The sequence below is a fragment of the Rana temporaria genome, chromosome 1 (assembly GCF_905171775.1).
Source record: "Rana temporaria chromosome 1, aRanTem1.1, whole genome shotgun sequence".
NCBI classification, from domain to species: Eukaryota; Metazoa; Chordata; class Amphibia; order Anura; family Ranidae; genus Rana; species Rana temporaria.
Window position 1 is genome coordinate 441934201 of NC_053489.1, and position 22328 is coordinate 441956528.

Sequence of the window (22328 nt, forward strand, 5' to 3'; positions counted from 1 at the left end):
CGCTTTAAGGGAGTGAGATTATTTTTAATTCAAAGCAGTTCCAGTAAATGTTTTGTTTATTAAAAGTCAGCAGCTACAAACAAAAAAAGAGTATCTTCTGACTTTTATTAAAAAGACACTCGCCTGTCCCACAGTCTAGCGACGTGGCCACCCGAACACTCCATGCTCTCCCCTGCCTGTCCACTGCGCTGGCAATACTACTGTGGGCATCCGGCTGTGACAGCTTGCAGCTTCACAGCCGGGTGCGCATGTTTCACTGAGCTGTCCTGCAATGCCGGGCAATCTTCTGGGACCTGTGAGGTGTCCCAGAAGATTGCTTGGAGAAAGGGCCGCCTAGGCGGCCCAAGCGGAAGTAGAAGCGCATCAGCAATCGTAATGCATCGTGATGCATCCCGGAATCAAATTGAATCATTGACCAGATAATACGAATCGTGAGCCCGATGAAGATATCAGTCTCTGAGTTGGTGACGGAGATCCCAGACTCTTCGGTCCCGGAAGTTGTTTCTTCCTTCCAGTGGTCGGTGTTTACGACGGATGCCAGCCTCAAGGGTTGTGGGGGCACCTGGGGGGCCCAGTCGGCTCAGAGTCGCTGGACTTGCGTGGATCTGCCGCCACACCTCCCCCTGTATGTGCCCGCTCTCATCTGGTCTTGGTAGCTAACCAGGTTCGGGCCTGGCTAGTGCCTGGGTGGGAGTCTGCTTGGGACTACCAGGTGCTGTGGACCCTGTCTACCGTTCATTGTCCTACTATTTTATAACTCAGAGACTGATGGGTGCGCATCTTCACCGGGCTCACGATTCGGATTATCTGGTCAATGATTCAATTCGATTTGATTCCGGGATGCAGACTATGCTTCTCCTCGTGGTCGAGGAGGTTGCAAGGTCGTCCGATCTGGTTTCAGCTGGACAACGCCACAGACGTGGCTTCGGTCTACCCTCAGGTATAATAGCAGGCGGACTACTGGAGTCACCAGATGCTGGACCAGGGCGACTGGTCTTTGTGCATGGTGTTGCGGCTCCCTTGCAGGTAGGTAAGCCTCATAGGGCATGGATCTCCTGGCCGCTCGTCTCCACTGCAAGGGTGTCAAGGTTAGTGGCCAGGTCTAGTGATCTGGTACAGACGCGTCAGTCGTGCTGGTGGCCCTGTGGGGTCTGTATCTGCAATTTTTTGCCGTTCCGCCATTGTAGTTGCTTCCTCGGCTGCTCCACAGAGTGGAGGCTTAGGAGATCCCGATGATTCTTATTGCTCCAGCTTAGCCTCGGCGTCCTTGATATGCCGATCTCGGGGCACCTGGTAGCTGAGGTACCCTGGCGGTTGCCAGGGCGGGAGCTCCCTCTGTCTGGAGGTCCCATACTTAATCCTGTTGTACAGTCACTGACTTGCTCAACATGGCTATTGGAAGCCAGATTTAAGAGACCGTGGTCTGTCCGACTTGGTCATCTCAACAATGCTGAGGGCACGGTAGTCTTCTTCCGGAAAAACTACCGTCGCGCCTGGCAGGCTTACATCTCTTGGTGCGAAGAGATGGAGTGACGTCCACGAACATACTCGGTGTCCAGGGTCCTACTGTTTTTACAGCTTGGAGTGAATATAAAAATTGCCTAAAGCACCATTTGGGGCAGATTTCTGCCTTGGCTGTGTTCTTTCAGTAGCCCTTTTGCGGCCCGTTCCCTGGTGGGGGTTTGTGCAGGGGGTTTGCCATATACTTTCCCCTCTTGGCCCATCTCTCCCCCCATGAATTTTGACTCTGGTACTCTCGGTTCTTCTGGAACCTTCCTTTTGGAAACGTCAGGGAGATTTTCTCTTGACACTATCTCAGAAGGTGGCCTTTCCCTCTGTTAGAGGGGTTTCTGAGTTGGCAGTCTTGTCTTGCAAGCCGCCATGCTTGATCCTCCATAAGGATTAGGTGGTGGTGCACCCACGACCTTCCCTTCTTTCGAAGGTGGTTTCAGCCTTTCGCCGGAATAAGGACATTGTTCTTCCATCCTTCTGTCCTCGGCCGGCACATCCTACAGAGGTTGCCTTTCATACTTTAGGCGTGGTACGTGCTTCGCGGGTGTACCACCCTGCTACGGCTCAGTTTTGGAGATCCAACTCTTTTGTGACGGTGTCTGGTCCACAAAAAGGCATGGCGGTCTCGCCGACCACCATTTCTCGGTGGATCAGGTAGGCTGTCAAACAGGCCTATGCTCTTAAAGGGCGGGCCCCCCTTTTCCGGTCACGGCACTTTCGACCGGGGCAATTGGTGCTTCCTGGGTTTTCTTCCGACATTATACGTCGGTCTCACAGGTGTGCGAGGCGGCGACTTGGTCATCCGTTCACGCCTTTTCTCAAATTGACATGGTTGCTGTGAGTGCATCTTCTGATGCTTCTTTCGGCCGCTAGTTTTTGCAGGAGGCTGTTTACAGTTGCACCTCCTCCGTTGAGGAGCTCTGCTTGTTTTGGGGTGAAGTTAAAGTTGGTTTTACTGATGTATGTTCCACCCCTCGTTTTGACACTGCTTGGGGACGTCCCACTTGTCAAGATTTAAGGAGCTGTGTCCGTCCATGGACGATAAGAGAAAATAGGCTTTTTTGTACTCACCGTAAAATCCTTTTCTCCGAGTCCATGGACGGATACAGCACTCTCCCCTCCTTTTTAGGTTTGTACTGCTTGTTACGAACTGAGGCTGCATGCTGCAGTGAGGAGGGTTATGTCTGGAGGGACCGCCCCCTGGGTGGGACTGTTCAACTCTGTTAATGTAACATGTATTTAACTATCTAACATGTTTCTTCCTAGTCCTCTCCTGTAAACAGGGAACATACCCCATTTGTCAAGATTTAAGGAGCTGTGTCCGTCCATGGACTCAGAGAAAAGGATTTTACGGTGAGTACAAAAAATCCTATTTTTCTGAAATGCTGCAAAAAGAAAATATACTGCATTTTGACCAATAGATTTTACATTCAAAGGAAGTCCTAGTATTAGGAAAAATATGAGGAAAATTTGTGCAGCCTGGACTAATGCTTGTGATATTCATTCAAGCAATGTTTTCTTAATAGACGCTTATATATAAATAGTCACTTCTGCTTAGGGCAGGGTGGCTAGCTAGGCTACTTATTTTAAAATAATCCCAAGGGTAGCTACCGCAAGAAATGCATACAAATCCAAAAGTAGTATAGAGGCATTTTGTTCTATCCTCCTTGGCAAGAACCAGGAGTGCTTCTATACAATTTTTTGTAATATAAAATATATATAAAATCCAGTGAGCAGAATTGGACCCCCTTTATACAGGTATGCAGAATCAAGATCTCACCAATAGGGTCCCAAAGAGATGAAATAAGTTTGTTGTTTAACCACCATCCTCTACTGAAATATTTTTTTGAATGATCTTTTCATTGACTGAAGATCCTGTATAAAATGCATTTGATTTCAAGAACATTAATACTTTGGCCAACACGGTTGATCTTCTCTAGCTGTGAACTTATAGGCAGCACAATGTAGTTGGTGTAAGTATACAAATAACTATGAGTAGCATTGTGTGACAGATTTCAAACGAGGTCTCCTCCCAATGTTGTAAAAATCTCTGACTATAAAATAAGCTTTAGCCCACCACAAGCAGACCACTGAAACTAAGAAGGATTTGGAGGGCCACCAGATGGCATTCACTGACCTTTTGGCCTTCTTTTACAGTGCGTGATAAACACTATACATATTATGTCTGATGTATAAAGCTGTTACAATAGCTTAAATGTGTGCATCTTTGGCTTACTTTGAGCATCAGTGTATTTGTTGTATGTGTGATTATTAGACTCCATTGGCACCTTAGACTTTTGTAGCTTAAAGCTTGATGCTCCAAAATGTATAGGGAGAAAAAAAAATCAATGCATCTCTATGGTGGTGGGTTACTTCTAAACTCCAAAACACCTGAAGCCAAACAAGTTTTTTTTAATTCATTTTGTAGCTTGATCCTGGCAGATTGGTGCATTTTGAGTGCAATAGAATTGCATTGGATTGCACAAAAATGCGCACTATATTTGTTTTTATGAACTTTTATGGCCATACAATAAATCGTGTCAGATGATGCTTTTTTCTATATGCCAATATAAAAAAGCCTGAAGCTCAAATGTAACAAAATACACAAACATATGGCATCCAGGTGTGAATGCAACCTCGTTGTGTGTGCTTGTCTCAGTAGAGCAGGGGTCTCCAAACTTTTGACTTCGAGGGCCACATTGTATATTTTACAGATATTCGCGGGCCGAAAAAAAAAGAAGCCATTTATAAATTACTCCTCAGCTATGGAATAGAGCAGAATTTAAAAAAAAGCTGCCATTAGCAGGGCTGGATGGTGCACCTGTATCCTCTGCCCGCACCTAAATGCCAGAGCCTCGTGCACTAGGGCCAAATATTAAGTGTGCATGAGGCCTTACATCAGTGTTCCCCATCAGAGCCCCCTCCACATCTACATCCCCACCAGAGCCATCACCACATCCCCATCAGAGCCATCACTACATCCACATCCCCACCAGAGCCCCCACCACATCCCCACCAGAGCCATTACTACATCCACATCACTACATCCCCATCAGAGCCATCACTACATCCACATCCCCACCAGAGCCCCCACCACATCCCCACCAGAGCCATTACTACATCCACATCACTACATCCCCATCAGAGCCATCACTACATCCACATCCCCACCAGAGCCCCCACCACATCCCCACCAGAGCCATTACTACATCCACATCACTACATCCCCATCAGAGCCATCACTACATCCACATCCCCACCAGAGCCATCACCACATCCCCACCAGAGCCATTACTACATCCCCATCAGAGCCATCACCACATCCCCATCAGAGCCATCACCACATCCCCATCAGAGCCATCACTACATCCCCATCAGAGCCATCACTACATCCACATCCCCACCAGAGCCATCACCACATCCCCACCAGAGCCATTACTACATCCCCATCAGAGCCATCACCACATCCCCATCAGAGCCATCACCACATCCCCATCACCACATCCCCATCAGAGCCATCACCACATCCCCATCAGAGCCATCACCACATCCCCATCAGAGCCATCACTACATCCACATCCCCACCAGAGCCCCCACCACATCCCCACCAGAGCCATTACTACATCCCCATCAGAGCCATCACTACATCCACATCCCCACCAGAGCCCCCACCACATCCCCACCAGAGCCATTACTACATCCCCATCAGAGCCATCACTACATCCCCATCAGAGCCCCCACCACATCCCCATCAATACATCCCCATCAGAGCCATCACTACATCCACATCCCCATCAGAGCCATCACCACATCCACATCCCCACCAGAGCCATCACTACATCCCCATCAGAGCCATCACTACATCCCCATCAGAGCCATCACTACATCCCCATCAGAGCCATCACTACATCCCCATCAGAGCCATCACTACATCCCCATCAGAGCCATCACTACATCCCCATCAGAGCCCCCACCACATCCCCATCAGAGCCATCACCACATCCCCATCAGAGCCATCACTACATCCCCATCAGAGCCATCACTACATCCCCATCAGAGCCCCCACCACATCCCCATCAGAGCCATCACTACATCCCTATCAGAGCCATCACTACATCCCTATCAGAGCCCCCACCACATCCCCATCAGAGCCATCACTACATCCCCATCAGAGCCCCCACCACATCCCCATCAGAGCCATCACTACATCCCTATCAGAGCCCCCACCACATCCCCATCAGAGCCATCACTACATCCCCATCAGAGCCATAACTACATCCCCATCAGAGCCCCCACCACATCCCCATCAGAGCCATCACCACATCCACATCCCCATCAGATCTCCCACCACACACAGTTTTGTCCCCCCTCTATACTTGTGTGCCCCCCCAGCACAGTATTTTCCTCATCACTGTCTGTCTGCAAGTTTCCCCGTATATCAGCGTGTTCTGTGCTGCTTGCCTGCTTCTGAAGAGCCAGCATTAGAGCAGACACGCTGTACTTCCCGGCTCCCGCCCCTTTTACACAGACAAGCTGTTACAGCTAAAATTAACTAACTCTGGTGGAGGAGCTGGGAAGTGCAGCAGGTCTGCGCTGAAATCCCTCAATGCATGTCAGAAGGCAAAGCAAGCCGTCCCTGCAGTGAGTCTGATCACTGAAGCTGCGGGCCGGACAAAACGTCCTAGCGGGCCGGATGTGGCCCGCGGGCCGTAGTTTGGAGACCCCTGCAGTAGAGGCTGTGTTCTCATGACTGGTAGGAATTCTTCAGGTAATTTCAAGAACATTCTGGATTCATCACATCGTACCAGTGTAAGCAATGCAGAAAACTTCTAAAGCCTAGGCAAAAATGTGGCATTCTCTGATCGTTACCAACCACACTTTTTTTTCCCCATTAACAGAAATACAGTTATGGTACAGGTTGTCGCGCTATACGTGACACATTGTGGTTCCATGAAAGTGAAATAACAGCTTTAAATGACAAGTGCGAATATAAAGTCCTACTGTGCAAAGAAAATGTAAAATGTCTATCGGTCCTAATAGTGCAGTAATCCCCCACTGTGCGCATATGAGGAATATGTTAATCCAGTGCTTGTGAGCACCAGGTGCACCATCACCTCAAGTGAAAAAGGACTCTTACCAGAGCCTTTTGGGCCCTATTGGAGTCAAATTGACGTGCAGATCATAATTTCATCCTGGAGCATCTATATAGAAGCCATCTCTAGAAAATCCTATGGTATCTCCCACTCTCCAATATATCAGATTGGTGCCATCCACACCCAAATAGTTTACCATATCATAAAATTAGAGTAAGGAAACTGTAAAACTTTAATAAAAAACAAGAACAGATGAACTTAAAAATGAATAAGTGCTTAAAGAGGAACTCTGCTCACATAATTTTGTAATAAAAACATCTTTGCCATTCTGAAGCTTCCCTCCAACCACTATGCTGCAGAAATCTCCTTCCACTGAGTCTGGCTGCATCCATTTTAACTGTGGGCAGCTGAAGCTGCTGCCTGTTCACTTTCTGGATTTACAGGCACACAGAGGCACACCTCCAGCTCTGCTGCTCTCATTGGCCCTATTATGACTCGCCCCCTCCCTTCTTGGCAAACTCTCATGAGAAAGGGCCTAGGCTTATGACATCATGCTCAGCTCTCTACAGTAATGACCAGACAAACTGGAAGTGGGTTGTATAAGGTATTTACTGGCAGAAAAAAATGTTTTACTATCCAAAGTTAAAACAGAAGATTTAATAGATGGAAAGATGAAAAAATTACTGAAGTTCCACTTTAATACAAAGACTTGAGTGGCTTCACCATTTGAATAATCTTATCCTTTCTTATTCCATTGACTGTGGAAGAGCCCGCGTATCCCCGTAGACTTATTGCAGTCTGGACTGAAGATGGTGGTTGTATGAGGTTTTAAGGATGAGCTCAGGCATGTTCGCAACCTGCACGTGCAGAGCCCGCCAGAAAGTCGGCACTGCACAGCTCTAATTGCAAGCAGTGAGACATTTCCTGATCTCTGCAGTCGCCGATCGGGAAAATATCTACCTGCCTGCGATTAGCGCTGTGCAGTGCTGATTTCCTGGTGGGCTCTGCATGTTCGGGTTGCGAAAATGCCTAAGCATATCCTTATGAGGTGTGCTGCTGGCAGGTTTCTGAGTTGTTTGACAACGTTGTAATTTTTAATGTTTGCATCAGTGATAGTTTTTTGCATTAATTCATTTTAACCATATTCAATAAAGTAGATTTTTTAAGTCCACTAATCCCCATTTTTTTCATGTTTGTGCACGACCTTAAGTAACCACACCTGTTAATTTAGGTGGGGGCCTCGGCATAGGGATACAGTTCTAATTTTGATAAATATAAGGTTTAATTGCGCTAAAATCAACCCATATACTGCATGTGAACCGAGGCCTGCAACTAGCTTGTAGCAGCAGGAGCTCCAACTTCATGCAAGAAAAACTGAGGGGCTTTGACAGCTTTGGTTTTACACCTGGTTCCATGAGCTGTCACTCAACCCTCCCACAACTTTGCCTTTCATTAAGTATTTTATTGTAATGTTTAAACCTTACTGATGTTGCTGTTTTTATTTAAAAAAAAAAAAAAAAAATCAACCCATATATTGATAAAAACACCAGTTGTGTGAATGTGTGAAGTGTTGCTGATGATACCGTGAAACGTGCATAATCAACAAAAAAAACATGAAAGTATATCAAAATGAAGTGCAATGTGGTAAAAATATATCTCACCTACATGTGCAAAATAGGGTAAAGTGCTACTACGATAAATACACACTGTGTATTTCCAAATATAAATTCCATAGGAAGATCAATCCATATAAAATTGCAAAGTGTTTGATCACAGGTACTGCAAGGTGCTTCCTAACATCCAACAGTCCTTGGCAGATGGCAAGCAGATCCAGGCGTTCAGTACTTCCCTCTTCTCCAAGTTTGCTTCCACACCAAGGATCTCAAACAGATAAGAAAAAAGAAACCATAGAATTGTAAGCTAGACACTGGCTAAAAAAAGAACGCATGTAAACAACTCACATTTAGTCGAATGTGTCCCTGCGTGTAATACGATCAGATACAATGTTGCACTCTTCAGACTCGTCAGGTCTCGTCACTAGGCTCCTCCCCTACACGTTACGTCACTTGTCACGTGACTTTTTCAAGGTTCTACTCTTGAACTACCCTTTGCACTAATTAATTATTGGCCTACCCGGGTGTCTTTTTTTTTTTTTTTTTTTTTTTTATATATATATATATATATATATATATATATATATATATATATATATATATATATATATATATATATATATATATATATATATATATATATATATATATTACATGTTTTTGAGTTACAAATAGTCGTTTATCTCTAGCAATGCAGCATTTGATGTGATCTGATGCCTATTAATTATTTTATTCTTGTATACAGTATATCCCTGACATATTACACATCATTTTGCAGACATAACGTCACAATAGCATCTGCCTGAGCTGGCTGACTATGCAATGTATGTCACAAAGTTAATATAAATATCCAAATGCTGTATGGAAGATTTTGAGAAGTTGGACTACTAGGTGTTTTTTTTTTTTTTCACTGGTGTATCTGCAGATGGATATAGGGATATAGACCATACAAAATCCAAGCAGCCTTGCCACGGGTAGAAAAGGAGCATTCTCTTGCTCATATACAGTACAGTAGCAGTCTTTAGTTTAGTACAATGACTAATCCTATATTTATATACTACACAGACTATTTGAAAGAAATCATTTGCATGATTGTATAATCCCTTTTTCTGAAGTAGTATTCTCTGGTTATTTGCAGACACTATGACTTTGTATTGGCCTGTGTAACTCTGGTGCATTTTCAGCTACATTTTGTGATTATTTAATGTTTTAGAAAATACATGACTTCTGCCTAGTTTAGTGTAAAACGGCTCTATTTATATATATATATATATATATATATATATATATATATATATATATATATATATATATATATATATATATATATATATATATATATATATATATATATAATATATATATTTTTTTTTTTTTTTTTTTTTTTGACCCTTCCATAAGTAGTGGTTTATTACATATGCATGAAGACTTTGCAACCAATACCCAGATAACACATCCTTTAAAATGTGTAATTTTAGAAAAAGTTCCACAACTTGTGATACTCGATTGCTTAGTCATTGCTGACACTGTTTAGACGACTCATGAATATACAAAACATGTTTACGTTCAAAGCATTTATTTGTTAATATGGAATTATGGGATATACACCCATATGTAATCACTCCCGATTACACACCTTGCACCTACCTACTCAATACTGTATAAAGTATGTAGACTCATCACCCATCTTTTATTTTACATATTTGTTGTAACCTGTAACATATTACAAATATGTTTTATGCCTAATAGATGGTTTACTACTCTGTTGCACAGCCATCTTTAAATATGTAAAACATTGACAAGCTTACAAATACTCAACATTTGTAAGGATATTGGGTTTTGGTAGTAATAGTTATGAGCTGATCATACCTGAAGTAAGTTTGGCAGACTTTGCCTAAGTTTAGATGCAGATCAGGAACGCCAGAAAAATCAGATGGAGACAAGTCCTAGAAATCCGTAATGCCCATTTCCTAGGCAAGGCATTTGTAGCCCTTGGACAGTTGGCATTTGGACACTGGGACGTGTACCAAAACAAAAAAAATCCATTTGGCTGGAACTGTGGGCCAAATTCTCAAAAGAGATACGCAGACTTAACTGCTGTTCAGCCTGCGTATCTCTGTGCCTAACTTTGGAAACGATTCTCAAAAGGCTTTTTCCAAAGTTAGGCAGAAAATCTGACATGTGTAAGACACTTACACGGTCAGATTTTAGGATGCAGTACCGCATCCGCCACTGGGGGCATTTCTCATTGAAATCCAGCTTTGCGTATGCAAATGAGGACTTAAGTAGATTTTCAAAGCATTTCAGCACTTTGATTTCTGCCTAAGTTCCGAATTTGCCGGCGCAAAATTAGGGCTGGTTTTACAATGTGGAAAGTTAGCCAAACCTTGTAAAGGCCCATTCCAGCGACGGCATTTGGTATGCATTCCTGAGGGAGAACTCCACGGCAATTTTGAAATTCAAAACCGGCATGGGTTCCCCCCCCAGGAGCATACCAGGCCCTTAGGTCTGGCATGGGTTGTAAGGAGACCCCCCCACGCCGAAAAATTGACGTAGGGGGTCCCCCTACAATCCATACCAGACCCGTATCCAAAGCACGCTACCCGGCCGGCCAGGAATGGGAGTGGGGACGAGCGAGCGTCCCCCCCCCCTCCTGAGCCGTGCCAGGCCGCATGCCCTCAACATGGGGGGGTTGGGTGCTCTGGGGCAGGGGGGCGCACTGCGGGCCCCCCCACCCCAGAGCACCCTGTCCCCATGTCGATGAGGACAGGACCTCTTCCCGACAACCCTTGCCATTGGTTGTCGGGGTCTGCGGGCGGAGGCTTATCGGAATCTGGGAGTCCCCTTTAATAAGGGGGCCCCCAGATACCGGCCCCCCACCCTAAGTGAATGGATATGGGGTACATCGTACCCCTATCCATTCACCTGTAGGCAAAAAGTAAAATGTAGTAAACACACAACACAAGGCTTTTTAAAATATTTTATTATTCTGCTCCGGAGGCCCCCCCTGTCTTCGTTATTAGCTCAATTACCAGGGGGGGCTTCTTCTTCCACTCTCCGGGGGTCTTCTCCGCTCTCCGGGGGTCTTCTCCGCTCTCCGGGGGTCTTCTCCGCTCTCCGGGGGGGCTTCTCCGGACTCCGGGGGGCTTCTTCCATCTTCTCCCCTCTTCCGCTCTTGACTCGGCGAACCCCGGTTCTTCTGCAGCTCTCCGGTGCCTTCTTCTTCAGCGCTGGCTGCCTGCTATGTTTGTGTGTTAGCTCGATTTCAAACAGGCAGCCGGCGCGGTCTTCTGTGACGCCAGGGTCTTCTGGTCTTCTGTTCTTCCGATGTTGCCTCGTCGCCTGTTGTCGCTGCAATGATGGAAGCGCGCCTTGCATCACATTTATATAGGCATCACCGTCCCATCATGCTCCGGCAGGTACCCACGTGGTGGGTGCCTACCCACGTGCACCCACCACGTGGGTACCTACCGGAGCATGATGGGACGGTGATGCCTATATAAATGTGATGCAAGGCGCGCTTCCATCATTACAGCGACAACAGGCGACGAGGCAACATCGGAAGAACAGAAGACCAGAAGACCCTGGCGTCACAGAAGACCGCGCCGGCTGCCTGTTTGAAATCGAGCTAACACACAAACATAGCAGGCAGCCAGCGCTGAAGAAGAAGGCACCGGAGAGCTGCAGAAGAACCGGGGTTCGCCGAGTCAAGAGCGGAAGAGGGGAGAAGATGGAAGAAGCCCCCCCGGAGAGCGGAGAAGCCCCCCCGGAGAGCGGAGAAGCCCCCCCGGAGAGCGGAGAAGACCCCCGGAGAGCGGAGAAGACCCCCGGAGAGTGGAAGAAGAAGCCCCCCCCTGGTAATTGAGCTAATAACGAAGACAGGGGGGGCCTCCGGAGCAGAATAATAAAATATTTTAAAAAGCCTTGTGTTGTGTGTTTACTACATTTTACTTTTTGCCTACAGGTGAATGGATAGGGGTACGATGTACCCCATATCCATTCACTTAGGGTGGGGGGCCGGTATCTGGGGGCCCCCTTATTAAAGGGGACTCCCAGATTCCGATAAGCCTCCGCCCGCAGACCCCGACAACCAATGGCAAGGGTTGTCGGGAAGAGGTCCTGTCCTCATCGACATGGGGACAGGGTGCTCTGGGGTGGGGGGGCCCGCAGTGCGCCCCCCTGCCCCAGAGCACCCAACCCCCCCATGTTGAGGGCATGCGGCCTGGCACGGCTCAGGAGGGGGGGGGACGCTCGCTCGTCCCCACTCCCATTCCTGGCCGGCCGGGTAGCGTGCTTTGGATACGGGTCTGGTATGGATTGTAGGGGGGGACCCCCTACGTCAATTTTTCGGCGTGGGGGGGTCTCCTTACAACCCATACCAGACCTAAGGGCCTGGTATGCTCCTGGGGGGGGGAACCCATGCCGGTTTTTTCTTTGAAAATTGGCATGGAGTTCTCCCTCTCAGGAATGCATGCTGAGCGACGCTGTCATTTTTTTTTATAATTAATTGTTTTCCCGGCGCGTCTTTTTTTTTCACCCGTCGCAACTTTAGTGTCCCGTCGAAATTCTCAAAGCCGACCGGCGTTAATTACGTTCGCGCGCTGCACGTCGGGAAAATGACGTCACACGCATGCGCAGTACGGCCGGCGCGGGAGCGCGCCTCATTTAAATTTAAAACGCCCCCAGGAGAGGAGGACCGCCTTACGACGGCGGCACTTAAGTTACACAGCGTGTAATTTCTACCTAAGTGCTTTGACGATCAGGCACTTAGGTAGAAATTTTAAGTCAGTGTAACTTAACTGCTGAAATTTAAGTTACGCAGAGTTTTTGAGAATTTGGCCCTGTGATTTTAATAATGTTTAAAGTGAAACATAAAAAATTGCTAAATTTCTTTAGACAACATGCTTGGGGTAATTCCCTGAATCTATCTGTAAAGTGGCCCAATTAAAAAATATATACATGTTAATGAGAGATCCCATGCAAAAAAAAATCCCCCAAATAACGGAGTGGGGTACCCTAAAAAAAAATACATACCGTGCCAAGTCTGCTATGAATGTCAAAGGGACCCAATGCCTGGAAAAAAAAGGCATCCTGGGGGCCCTTAAATTTCTATAACAGACCCTTCAGTCTGGTATAGATTCTATGGGGGAACCCCCATCCAAACTCTAAAATAAAAACATGTCCATGTGAGACCCTTATCTGAGCATGCAGTTTAACACCATGCAGTTCCAGCCCCAATATGGCCCCAGTATACAGTCTTGGGTGGATCCCCTTTTTGTTTTTTTTGTGATTTCCATACTAGACTGGAAAGGATCTGGTACATCATTGGGAGGCTGCTCTACTATTTGTAAGTTAAGGTGTTGGTTTACCTTTACAGAAAAAATTAAAAGGTGAAAACCTTGCACCCTCCCCATCAAACCCCATCCCTGGTCCCTGCTGTATATACCTACCTTATGAACACTGAGCTGTCAGTGCCCATGCGGCTGGTGCATCGGTCAGGATTTGAAATTCCCACTCGTGTCCTGCTTCTTTCTGCAGTGCTTCTAGAACGGACCAGAACAATTCTGGTCAGCATTGGCACAGGGCATCACTCTGAGCCATCCTGAAAGTGCTGCAGAAGGAAGAGAAAGAAAAGCAGTGATTTTTACATCCCAGTGGCTTAGTGGTTAGCACTTTGTGCCTTACAGCACTAGAATACTCAGTTTGAATATTAACCAAAGCACTAACTGCATGTAATTTGCATGTTTTCCCTGTGCCTGAAAGGGTTTCCACCAGGTACTCTGGTTTCCTCCCACACATCAAAGACATGCTGGTAGGTTAATTGGCTCCTGTCTAAAATGTGTATGTATAAATGTGAGGTAGAGATGGATATAAATGTATGTAACATGTAAAAGTGTAACATTAAAGTGGATGTAAACACTCCATACACCCAGTGACGTGAACAGACTCAGATGATAAACAGAGATTAACCAAATCTCCTTACATACGTTTTATATACTGTTTAGAAAGTTCAGATTTTGTTAGGAGATTTTCTCTTCCTGGTTAACAGAGTGTGATGTCTGGGCATACAGCCAAGATAGCCAACATTGCTGATTGGAGGAAAGGCACACACCCCTCTCATCATAGGCAGAGACTCTCAGAGGTGTTATGTAATAGGAGTTGCTCTCTGCTAATCTATTTTAGCAACCTCCTTTGACAAAAGATTCAGGCTACTTTTGTCTAAAAAGTGAAAAAATATGTCAGGAGTTCTCAGGCTGATAACAGAGGAACCGAACCGTTCAGGAGAGAGCTATAAGACTTGGCTCATTGAAAAGAGATAACAAAAAACTGCAGATATGTGTCCAGCTCAAATTTCATCAATCGGGTTTACATCCACTTTAAATTGTTGGCGCTGTATAAAGCTATGCAGTTGAAAAACATCTGCACGCATATTCTCTTAATTTACGAACAGACCTTATAGTTGTGCTAAACTCCGGTTTAAAAACAAAAAAGAAAACCGTTCTATTCAACAGTGTATTTTTAACTCAAAAAAAGTCCCTTCTATTACTCTCGGCCTCCTCAATCTCTAAACCATTTTTTTTTTCTTGCTGCTGTGATCGGACTTCTTGTTAGAGGGTGGCTACATTCTTTCTGTTGTCCCACTGTATGCAGGACTGTAGCCACCCTCTTTTGCTTTCTCCCAAGATGGACTATAGATTATGGACTATAGGATTTATAGTGTTCAAAGAGCAGTGCACATTACACGGCTAATGTACCGCCACAAAGACGCTGCTTGCAGGACTTTTTTTTTTCCATCACGCAAGTGCACCGCCCCAGTGTAAAAGCACTGGGGAGGCATAGGGGGCAGTTTACAGGCGCTATTTTTAGCATTAAAATGCCTGTAAATCGCCTTCAATGTGAAAGGGGTCTCAAAAAGGGCAGAAAAGGGGTGTATAAAGGTGTAGGGTAACAGGGAACCAATGGTCACGATATGGATAACTACAATATTGACTATTAAGCGGTCATTAGAAGATGCTGCACTGTACAGTGGCTGCTGGCTGGAGGAGTTTAAAGTCCTTTTCACACTGGGATCCTGTGGGCATTAACAGTAAAGCGCCGCTTTACCGATGTTATATCTGCACTTTTCGACCGATAGCGGGGCGCTTTTAACCCCCGCTAGTGGCCGAAGGATTAATAGCGCCCATGTTGCGCCGCTGCTGAAGCACTTTGCCGGAGCTTTGCCAGCACTGCCAATTCATTTCAATGAGCAGGGCTATTGGAGAAGTGGTGTGTGTGTGTGTGTGTGTGTGTGTGTATATACCGCTCCCACACCTCCCCAAAAATGCTGCTTGCAGGACTTTTTTTCCCGGTCCTGTAAGTGCACCGCCCCAGTGTGAAATCTGGAGGCGTGGCACGCATTAGGAGCATGCATGCTCCTTTTATCAGGTCGTGCAGTGGCCATGTCCAAGTTTGCTTAAAAGGGCAAGCCGACTACAACCCCCACCAAGTCGTCAGGGTGACGCTCATATACAAGACCCACATTGACTACATTCAGAACACTGATGCTCTGGGATGGTGGATCGGGAACCCACAATCTGCACTTGATGACCCACCATCGCAGAGCAGGAGGCCGTGGGCCACATGTGGTTGGGCACCCCTGTTTTAAACAAATTATGAAAATCAGAGGTTCTGGAGTTTGTGGCAGACATTACAAGGATGCAATACGACATAGTAAGAAAAGTTTTTATGAAAAAAAGGTGCTGATAATGGCATGCTGCGTTCTATTGACTTCAATTAAAAATTGTATCCCATTGACTTTAATGCAGAATCACGTCCCATAGACTTCAGTGCATGTCAGGACAAGTCTGATCGTTGGAGAGCACACAGAGTTCCCAGGATAGCTAAAGAACTGACCTTGTTGTGCTCTCATGCCTGGTGTGGTCAGTTTTTAATAGAGTAGAGGGATTTGCAGGAACACCAGGGATTTCACACAAAGGAAGCAATACAAAGAGACCAGGATGCTTTTTTATACTAGTACACGGTACCGCAGGCACATATCAGGAATATGAAAGTATGGGTTTACATGTTCTTTAACTGTAGGTTTAGGCTTCTGTATATGCAGGTTTTTGATGGACTTCTGTGTTTTTTCAACCTAACTATGTACCTATATCTGAGTCTTCATTGGAGACATGTACCCACACTTCCTGTTCATGTGACTGATGTCAGGCACAACAAGAGGTGGGCAGAATTCTTAAGCAGTTGCGGACCGCCCACCATAGATTTACTGTGGCAGGGCGGGTGCTCTGCGCCAGATCACGTACCTGGTACGTGATCTGTCATTTTCTGCTCAAGGGTGCATAAGATGTTCGCCGGGACCCGCCAATCCTTTAGGAGAAAGGCGGTCTGTGAAAGAGGAATATGCTGATCCTGTGTTCCTGCTAAGCAGGAACTCTGATCTTTACATTCCCCCCAGTCAAATCACACCCCCCCCCCACAGTTAATCACTCCTAGGGGACACAGTTGATCCTTTGATCGCCCCTGATGTTAACACCTTCCCTGCCAGTGTCAATACAGCAAAATATGTTTATATATATATATATATATATATATATATATATATATATATATATATATATATATATATATATATATATATATATAATGTGTTATATATTTTGTGTGTGTGTGTGTGTGTATATTTTAGCAATGGTCACTAAAAAGTGTCAGATGTCTGATTTGGCTGCCACAATATTGCAGTCTCACTATAAGCTGCTGATCGCTGCCATTACTAGTAAAAAAAATATATATCTTGGCTTGTAGCCGCTATAACTTTTGCGCAAACCAATCAATAATATATGCACATATTGGGATTTTTACCAAAAACATAGCAGAATACACATTGGCCTAAATTGATGTAGACATATTTATTTATTTTTTTTACGCTATTTTTTACTTTCTGCTATAAAATAAATTTCTGTTTTTTTTTTTTCTTGTCTTTTTCTGTCTATAGTGCAAAAAATAAAACCCTCAGCGGTAATCAAATACCACCAAAAGAAAGCTCTATTTGTGGGAAAAATTTTATTTGGTTACAGCGTCGCACGCCCATGCAATTGTCAGTTAAATTAACACAGTGCCATATCGCCAAAAAATGGGCTGGTCATGAAGGGAAGGGGGTGAACCTTCCTGGAGTTGAAGTTAACTATTTGGTAACCTCTTCCAGCATTATTCTCACTCATCCCCAATCTAGCAAGATGTCACTCACCAGATCAGAGCCGCTTGTCAAAATGTTCTCTGCAGAGCCTACGAATGCGCTTTAAACTTCCCACCATTCCTATGGATTTTTGAATACAAGCATGCATTTTGGAAGTTTATCCCAATCTTCTGATTTGGAAGATCAAGCAATTTAAATATCTACAGAATCAGAATTGTTAATGGGTTGTATTTTGAGATATATTAACTGAATTCCCATTAGATCTTACAGAAGAGTTTTCCTTACATTTTTTTTAGGCTTATAGCAGCACTGGAATGTTTAGCTCTGCAACCGCTTGAACATTTATACTACATAAATACTAACCTATAATCCCTCAAATACATGTGAAAAAATACCAGCAAAGCTAACCAGAATCATCTGACCAGTGATGGCATGTAGGGTTGATTAGCTGAATTAATTTCTAAAGCCAATTGCTAAATGTACAGGAAACAAAAGTTTCCAGGTTTTCCCTTGCATTACTTTTTCTTTTAACCACTTAAGGACCCCTTCACACTGATATACGTCGGCAGAAGGGCATGGCTGGGCACAAGCACGTACCTGTTCGTTCTCTTTAAGCGACCAGCCGCAGGGTCCAACCGAAGCTCTGTGACTGCGCCCGTGGACCCGTTCGCCGTCGGTGTCCCGCGATCGGTCACAGGAGCTGAAGAACGGGAAGAGGTGTGTGTGTGTAAACACACCTTCCCCGTTCTTCATTGGGGCAATGTCAGTGATCGTCTGTTCCCTGATATAGGGAAAGACGATCACTGACGTCACACATCCAGCCCCGCCCCCCCTACAGTTGGAAACGCATATGAGGTCACACTTAACCCTACAGTGCCCCCTAGTGGTTAACTCCTAAACTGCAATTGTCATTTTCACAGTAATCAGTGCATTTTTATAGCACTTTTTGCAGTGAAAATGACAATGGTCCCAAAAATGTGTCATAATTGTCCGATGTGTCCGCCATAATGTCGCAGTCACGAAAAGAATCGCTGATCGTCGCTATTAGTAGTAAAACATTTTTTTTATAAAAATGCAATAAAACTATCCCCTATTTTGTAAACACTATAAATTTTGCGCAAACCAATCGATAAACTGAGGGGAAAAAATGTTTTTTTAATATCTTTTTTGGGGATATTTATTATAGCAAAAAGTTAAAAAATATTGCAATTTTTTCAAAATTGACGTTCTATTTTTGTTTGTAGCACAAAAAATAAAAACCGCAGAGGTGATCAAATACCATCAAAAGAAATCTCTATTTGTGGGGAAAAAAGGACGCCAATTTTGTTTGGGAGCCACGTCGCACAACCGCGCAATTGTCAGTTAAAGCGACGCAGTGCCGAATCGTAAAAAGGGGCAAGGTCCTTAACCTGCATAATGGTCCGGGTCTCAAGTGGTTAATTGTCATAATTGTGTTTTTTTTTTTTTCTTACCTTGTCTTTCTGTTTTTTACAGCTGATCCTGCAGCTCTTGGATTTATCATCTCCCCTTGGTCTCTCCTGCTGCTGCCCTCCGGAAGCATATCATTTACAGATGAAAATGTTTCCAATCAAGATTTGCGTGCCTTCACTGCACCTGAGGTTCTCCAAAGCAAGTCCTTGTCTTCTCTCGCAGATATTGAAAAGGTAACTTTCTTTCAGTCACATTGATATTGACTGCCAAACAGTCTGTTACCATTAGAAAGAGAAATCGGAAATATATTCCAGCTAAAGGACCTATAGAAATGAAGACATTTCCAGTCACTACAAGGTCACATAGTAAATAGTTGCTTTCTTTGTGCCCTGTTCATACCAAAGTGCCGGGCCCCTGAATGATGTGTACACGTACAATAAGGTGTTTTAACAGTTCCTTCCTTGCATGGTAAAACGGCAAACAAAAAGTAAAAGGCCTTATTCAATAATGGTATGGGCTTAGAATCTAGAGGACAATAGAAAAAAATAAAAATAAAATGTGTACATAAAAAAAAAGACAAAAACGGCATGATAGTGTGTGACCCACATAGAATGTATCCAAGTCCATTGTATATGTCGGCTGAAATAAGAATATATTTATATCAGTTACTATACCAACAGAGTAACCATGAAGTATACAATGTAATGGAAATATATATATATACACACACACACACACACACACACACACACACACACACACACGAACCAACCAATGTTTTTCAAAGCTAGATGGACTTGGAAACTCAAAAACTGTGAAATAAATGAGATGAATGTGTAATGGTATGTGAGTGAACATAATAATGTGTGAGATGATGAGACTTAACCTAGAATAGACTTATCAGGATAGAATAATAGTAAGTCTCCAATATGGAGCAAGCAGGGTGTCCTGACTCTATATTGACTGCATGCCGGTTCTCAGTTAATAAACTGTGAAGTAAAGAATTTGAGTGACTAAGCTATAAATATTCATTTACTACTTCATTCCTTTCAATATGAGGTTAAAAAAGGAAATGTAACAGAAATTCTTAGAATGTTGCATAAAAGTTAAGCGATTATAGCAAAGACATGATGTGACAATCTGTCAACAACTATTACTAAACAGCATATTGGTTTGGTACATTTTGTGCACCATCTTCAGCATGACTGTCAGCTGATATTCGTATAATTAGTTACTTTGAGTGCGACATGAGCTTTCAAGTAAGTAAGAATTACAAACCTGCCTAGCATTGAATGCCTTAAGCATATAATTTCACTTAGTACTTAAAAGCTTCACAAGTAGGCTGCAGAGCGGAGTTTCTACTGCCCATGTTTCCTGCCTGCCCTGCTTTGGTTTATCTATTTGAAATAAGGTGGGCGAGACATGCCTCTGTACACTTGACTACACATTGCATTTCCTCGCTGTTAGTAGAAGTTAGTCATTTATTTAACCGGCTAATTGGTTTCTCTTCATAAGCTTTAAACTATTATTAGTTATTTTATTTTATGCTGGAAACAAATTGCACATTAATTTAGTTTTAGTTCTTAGATGAGCTGAATATTTTACTGATATTTTATTGTGTGTGTGTTCTTTTTTCCTCCTTTTTTTTTGCTCTGTTTTTATGTGTGTGGTGTGTATGTGTGGTGTGTGCTTTCTCTGTGTAAATACTAGTTAAAGTGGTACTAAACATGCATACCTGCCCCACCTTTGTATCGGTAGGGCACACCAATAGATGGATGGATGGATATATATATATATATATATGCATGCATGCATGCATGCATGCATACATAGATAGATCTAAGTGTGTGTGTGTGTGTGTGTGTATATATATATATATATATATATATATACACACACAGTAAAATATAGTATTGAACATGTCACCATTTTTCTAGATAAATATATTTCTAAACATGCTACTACAATGAACTTTTCACCACATGTCAGTAACAACCCATGCAATCCATACATACAAAGAAATCAAAACCATAAGGTCAGAAATGTAATTATGTGTAATAAATGAAATGACTGGGGGGGGGGGGGGGGGAGTATTGAATACATGAAGAAAGGGAGGTACAAAAAGGCATGGAAAGCCAAGACACCAGCTGAAATCTATCAGTAATTGGAAAGCAATCCTGCTCCTTGTCACTGCAAATTAATATCAGCTGGTTTAGTCTCAGCTGATGGCCTAAAAAAGGAGTCTCAATACCAAGGTGTCACACAGGAACTATCTAATGATGGGTAAAAAAGAGTGCTCTTGAGACCTTCGCAACATTATTGTTGCAAAACATACTGATGGCACTGGTTAGAGAAGCATTTCTAAACGTCTGAATGTTCCAGTGAGCACTGTTGGGGCCATAATCTGAAATTGGGAATTTTACCATAAACCAGCCACGACCAGGTGCTCCTCGCAAGATTTCTGACAGAGGAGTGAAAAGAATTATCAGAAGTTCAAGGGCCAAGGACCACTTGTGGTAAGCTTCAGAAAGACCTGGAATTGACAGGTACAATTGTTTTCAAGAAAACAATAAGTAATGCACTCAACTGCCATGGCCTGTATGCACACACACCACTCCATTGCTGAAGGAAAAGCATGTTGACGCTTGTTTAGTTTTCTGTACAACTTTTAGACCAGCCTGTGAAATAATGGGAGAATTTAGTCAAGTCAGATGAGACCAAATTTTAACTCTTTGGAGATACCATATGGCACACAATGTTTGGAAGTCAAATGGCACTGCACATCACCCCAAAAACACCATACCAACAGTAAAGTTTAAAGTTGGGAACATCATGGTGTGGGGCTGTTTTTCTGCATACGGTACTGACAAACTTCATATTGAAGGAAGGATGAATGGAAAAATGTACCAAGACATTCTTGATAAAAATCTGCTGCCATCTACCAGGATAATGAATATGAAACCAGGGTGGACATTTCAGCAAGACAATGATCCCAAAAACAAAGCCAAGGAGACTCTCAATTCCTTTAAAGAAAAAAATAAAGCTGTTAGAATGACCCAGCCAATCACTTGACTTGATGCCAATAGAAAATCTATGTAAAGAACTAAAGATCAGAGTTAATAGAAGAGGTCCACAGAACCTTCAAGATTTGGAGATGGTTTGTGTAGAAGAATGGGCCAAAATTACACCTGAGCAATGCATGTGACTGGTTTCTCCATACAGTTTCTTTGTATGTATGGATTGCATGGGTTGTTACCGACGTGGTGAAAATTTCATGTCAATAGCATATTTAAAAATATATTTACCTAGAGAACTGATGTATTCAACACCTTATTTTACACAGTGTGTGTTGATTCTACCTTTTTTTTTTTTTTTTTTTTTATCTTCATGGGTCACGTGATCACTGTTCATTTTACCACTGCAGCATGGCCCACATCAGGGATGGAGCTAATCAAGACACACCACCAGTCCAAAGTAATAAGATAAAAA

At 43.8% G+C, this 22328-nt stretch overlaps 1 protein-coding gene and 1 non-coding gene across 12 annotated transcripts in view; both read left to right on the forward strand.

Annotated features, from left to right (window-relative positions):
- The window catches only part of PTPN13 (protein tyrosine phosphatase non-receptor type 13), a 350570-nt gene that overhangs the window by 112034 nt on the left and 216208 nt on the right, over nt 1–22328 (forward strand). For all 11 annotated transcript variants that reach the window (XM_040326640.1, XM_040326643.1, XM_040326655.1 and 8 more), the window contains exon 3: nt 18903–19072. In XM_040326640.1, the coding sequence (XP_040182574.1) occupies nt 18903–19072 (170 nt within the window). The remainder of the gene's footprint in view (nt 1–18902; nt 19073–22328) is intronic.
- LOC120925411 lies at nt 7914–8047 on the forward strand. The gene has a single exon (XR_005746685.1). It is a non-coding gene; the product is annotated as a small nucleolar RNA SNORA44 (small nucleolar RNA).